The 4,827-nt window shown below is 30.9% G+C and overlaps 1 protein-coding gene across 1 annotated transcript; it reads right to left on the minus strand.

Annotated features, from left to right (window-relative positions):
• Nucleotides 1-3,300: 3,300 nt before the first annotated feature.
• On the minus strand, nt 3,301-4,234 carry LOC134686174 (dynein light chain Tctex-type 5-like). The gene has a single exon (XM_063545849.1). It carries the CDS (start codon nt 3,931-3,933, stop codon nt 3,379-3,381), a length of 555 nt encoding a protein of 184 aa, XP_063401919.1. The 5' UTR covers nt 3,934-4,234; the 3' UTR covers nt 3,301-3,378.
• Nucleotides 4,235-4,827: the final 593 nt, after the last annotated feature.

The following is a 4,827-nucleotide window of genomic DNA, read 5'->3' on the forward strand; positions in this document are numbered from 1 at the left end:
TGTTGTAATATGCAGTGTGTTGAAAACGAATACCACTTTTTACTAGTATGCCCTGCCTATAGATCAATTAGGCCTCTATATTTGCCAAAATTCTATTGTTCTTGGCCAAACCTTACTAAATTACAGTATCTATTTAAATCAAAGTCTATTTTACATATTAAAAAATTGTGTAACTACATAAAATCTGCGTGGTCAATCAGATCACATATTGTTACTTAATGTTATTTGCTTTCTTGTAATGATTTATATGTATTGTTCTCTGCTGTTTATCATTTGTCATGTTGTAAATATGTTTTTCGTTGCTATAGCATATATATGCTTTTTGCAATAAAGTATTCATTCATTCATTCATTCATTTGATAAGCTGATGATTAAGACAGGTATATCATTGTTCTTTTAACTGATTGTTCAAACTATCAAGTGATCTTTATCAACTAAGAGGAAACCAATTCGGAAATCAAATCACATTAAATCAGTGTATTTAATTTTTGTAGGTCTTCTTTTTTTTATACAGACTTAATTTTGCTATATATGAGAGGTTCTAGATGACAGAGTCACTGCATATTGAATAGGAGACCAATTCGGAAATTAAATCAAATTAAAACGGTGTTAATGCTTTTTTATGGGTCTTTTTTTTTTACAGACTTAAGTTTGCATTGTATAAGAGGTTCGAAATGACAAAGTCGCCGCTGCATAAAACAGACACAAAAAAATCATAAAATCAAGAGGATTATACAACTTTCTCAAGAAGGAAAAAAATCAATTACAGTTATTATGATACAAAAACACCAACAGTTAAAATTATACAACCTTTGAAAAAAGATTTATTGCAGTTAATAAAAATACTTTCAAATTTTAAAATATGTAAGACATCTTTTAAATAGTTAAACTAAGAAATGAATTTTCACTTTTAAATAGTAAAGACTAACTACATAAATAAACGATATTCGTTGATTTCGTAGATACAATTGAACCACGAACTCATATGTTCAACAAATTACAAATTTCATATAGGATTTGTATTCAGAAATTGGCAAAACCACGATATAAAATATCAACAAAACTCAAGTTGTTTTCCATCCACGAAAATAATTACCAACGAAAATAAATGAATCCCGTGACAGTATACAAAATGTGTTTTGTCGTCAAAGGGACTCAGTGTCCCTGTACCTCTTGCGACCCCCTTTTACACCATTATTTTTACACGTATCCACGGGAGGTTAAAATGCATATTATACTGTTTGCTTTTATCGCACTTACATTTTTCCATTGCTAAGCAAATTGATTCATTTTTTCAACATAGATTTTGTATTATCATTAATATTATAGAATAACTTGAATATGTACATTTAACTTAATTCATTTGTCAATCTGCATGCATATGAAAACTTGTCATATCAATAGAAATAATTTAACTACTAGGCAAGAAGTTCATAACACAAACATACATGTAATACCAGCGTTTGTCTTGTATAAAAGATCCATTATATATGAAGATTTTAACTGTCAACCGAATTGTACTTCAAAGAAATGAAAACATGTCAATATTGTTAAATAAAAAGTTTATTTTATGTTTCGTTTTTTTGGATAAAAGATTTAGAACGCAGCCAAATAATGCACGACAATTGTGTTTTATAAAGAATTGTTTTATGCACTTTGGTCGCGGGTAGTTGTCTCTTTGACATATTCCTCATTTCCGTTCTCAATTCAAAATTGAATTAAAGCATTCAACAACTTTTATCATTTTGTTCATATACATTGTAAGTATACATGTTTTCCCCTATCGTGAATGACAGCTGGAATATTTTTAATTAAATCAATTTTTATTTTTATTACTTAACAATGAAAAGGAACAACAACAGTCTTCAAGAAACCACTTAAAATTCATTTAAATGTTAGTTCTATATTAACAACACCATAGACAAAGGCAATAGTAAAATAAAACATTGGGTTTATAAATCATATTGTGTCCTCACGGTTCAAAGGTATGTAATTTCAAAAATCCATAAAATTTATCAAAGAAAACAAAGACAATACAACAAAAGGGCAATATAAATTTCATTACGACAATAATATACCATGAATTCTCTAATTTTCTCTTTGTATCTGTTATGTTTAAAATTTGCCATGGACACACCAAACAATCATAAAGTAACACGGTTTCGTATATTTGTACATGCAATCTATGAACAATTTAAATAAATCTGCATATCTATTTCATGAATTGAATTTATATTGTTTTATAGACCATGCGAAACAATGATTTATATTTGCATGGGAAAAATTCTTTCACTAGCTCAAATATATTTATTAGTACAATAAAACTGATGATTTAAATCAATTATTTGTACATAACATTAATAACGTTATTTAAATTGTTTACAAAAAACTAAATCGATTTTAAATTAAAATTGATCATAGTTTCAGTCATCGATTTTAAGTACTAACAATTAACTTTCATTAATTGGTCTACTCGTCTAGCTGTATGATGTATCTGCCATCTACTCTAGACATAAAACGAATGAATTTTAAATCTGAAATGTTGCGTTCGAATTAAAATGTTGTAAAATTGCTTTGTAAAAGTCAACTAGCCAACTATCAAATGAAACTGACAAATAATCGAAGACGTTCAGAATACGATATCCAACAAAATTAGGTGTATAGTCACTATATTCTATTAGTCAGGCCCGAAATCGTCCGGGGTATAGAACAGTTGCCGGGGAGGATCCAGCCATTTTAAAAGAGGATTCCAATCATATGTCCCCATTCAATAGCATTGATCGTAAAAGGGGTGTATCACCTAGATCCCGTCTTGGATCTGCTACTGCTACTGAGTTGAAAATGAACTATACAGAGACTATAAAAGATATGCACAGGATACATCTGGGCACCTTTTAGAGTAACTATTATCAATATGCAAAAGATATGCCATCAAAACCAAATTTCCAAAATAACAAAAAATTAAAGACACAAAAAAACAACCTTTTAGAGATTCTCAATTTTGAAATTATGCAATAAATCCTTAAAATAAGACCTCGATGACGCAAAATTTGGCTTTTAGAAATCATTATATGTCCTTGGGGATGGGGTGGGGTATGATATTTACTGTATTCCGAATTTTCGGCTTGCTGTTTGAAAGATTGAATAAAATCCAAAAAAAAAAGAAAAACGTACCTCAAATGAATTCCATTTTCACCATCTTGAATAAGAATTTAAAAGTTAAAACATGAAACTTTGTACATTTGATAAGAATTTCGTTACAGTAAATCTAAACAAACCGTTTCCATATAAAAAAAACTGAAAATACTGCAAACTATAAAATCCCATAGAATCCTTTAATACTAATAATAACAAATTAACAAATGTTCCGAAATGAAATCATTCTAAATAAATCCCATAACATGCAGCTACGGCAAACACAGTTTTATTTTTAAAAGTTACACACGCAAAATTATCGTTCTTTTCGTCCCATATACAACGGCTACCAATTTGTACTGCTTGTTCAGAATTCTCTCCAACTACAACTTGTACTACGTATCTGTACCGTTTCCATGGAAACTCCTTAGCTCGTTCTTTTATTAAGGATGACAAGTTTGCGGCAACTGTCGGGCATATTTTCCCGTTATAGTCCGTCTCAGATAACTGTTTGTCTAATATGTCCTTCATTACCCTTTCCATCTGTTTGCTTGAAAACTTATAATCCTCACATGGATTCAGTTGAAATGTATTTTCAAGTCTGACATGTTCATGAAAATATTTCCCTCTATCATGATCAGAGCTTTCGGATTTACTATCGTTTCCTTTATGATCCCTTAAAGTATGCCCGTGGGCTTTTGTAAGCCTGCCCGGCACAGTCAGGTTCTGTCCATGCCCTGGTACATGTCCCCCGCCATGTCCGTGTGTTCTCCGTATCCTCCTAGAATCCATCGCCATGCTTTTCCGCAATAAACAAATACCTAGTCAATATTCACTTAATAACGGAAACCAGAATGAACTTCACAATTAGATAATTTTATCTAAAAGCGTGTCAAACATTGATTAAATCCATCCATTCACCGTACCTTCGTTATAAATATCTGTGGATTACAGCGAATTCTACCCGATAAATATCCTATGGAAAATCTGGCGTACAATCATCGATTCTGATCCTCAATTCGTGATCACAGCCGTCTATTTTGACGATACAAATGGGTTTTATGAAGTATTTATGAATGACAGCCTTAATTATATTGACTTAGTTGAAATGTATACATTATCTTATTTTACAGATTGTTTCTTACTGTTAAATCTCATTTTCTACTCAGGTAAAGAGATAATTATAAAAATATAGATTTTTTTTGTGTGTGTACAATGACAATTGTTATTTTCTGAATTGGTTAGTAATTAATAAACACGACTAAAACCATTTTCTGCATTTTTTTCATAGCAATACGTCATTTAACTTCATTTATATTGAAGTGTATAAGCATGTGGGTTTTGTTGATTGGATGGTACAGTAATGCACAATTTCCGTTTGTATTGTGTAATGGTTCGCTTGAAGCTGCATGCCTGAAACAAATACTTTAAACTTATTGCAGACTATGGTATCTTATCATTGCACAAGAAGATGACAGCAATTTTCTATGCACTGATGCATTAATTTGGACCTACTTCCAGGTTTGTACAGACATGAGCAACACGGCCACATACAGAGCAGGATTTGCTGACCCTTCCGAAATACCTAGCTATGATAACCTCCAGTTTTGGTGGGATTCGTGTTGCTCAGTATTTAGTTTTTTTTGTTGTGTTTTATGTACTTTTGTTTGCCTGTTTGTCTGTTGTCTTTTT

This window comes from Mytilus trossulus, chromosome 10, assembly GCF_036588685.1.
Source record: "Mytilus trossulus isolate FHL-02 chromosome 10, PNRI_Mtr1.1.1.hap1, whole genome shotgun sequence".
Taxonomy (NCBI): Eukaryota; Metazoa; Mollusca; class Bivalvia; order Mytilida; family Mytilidae; genus Mytilus; species Mytilus trossulus.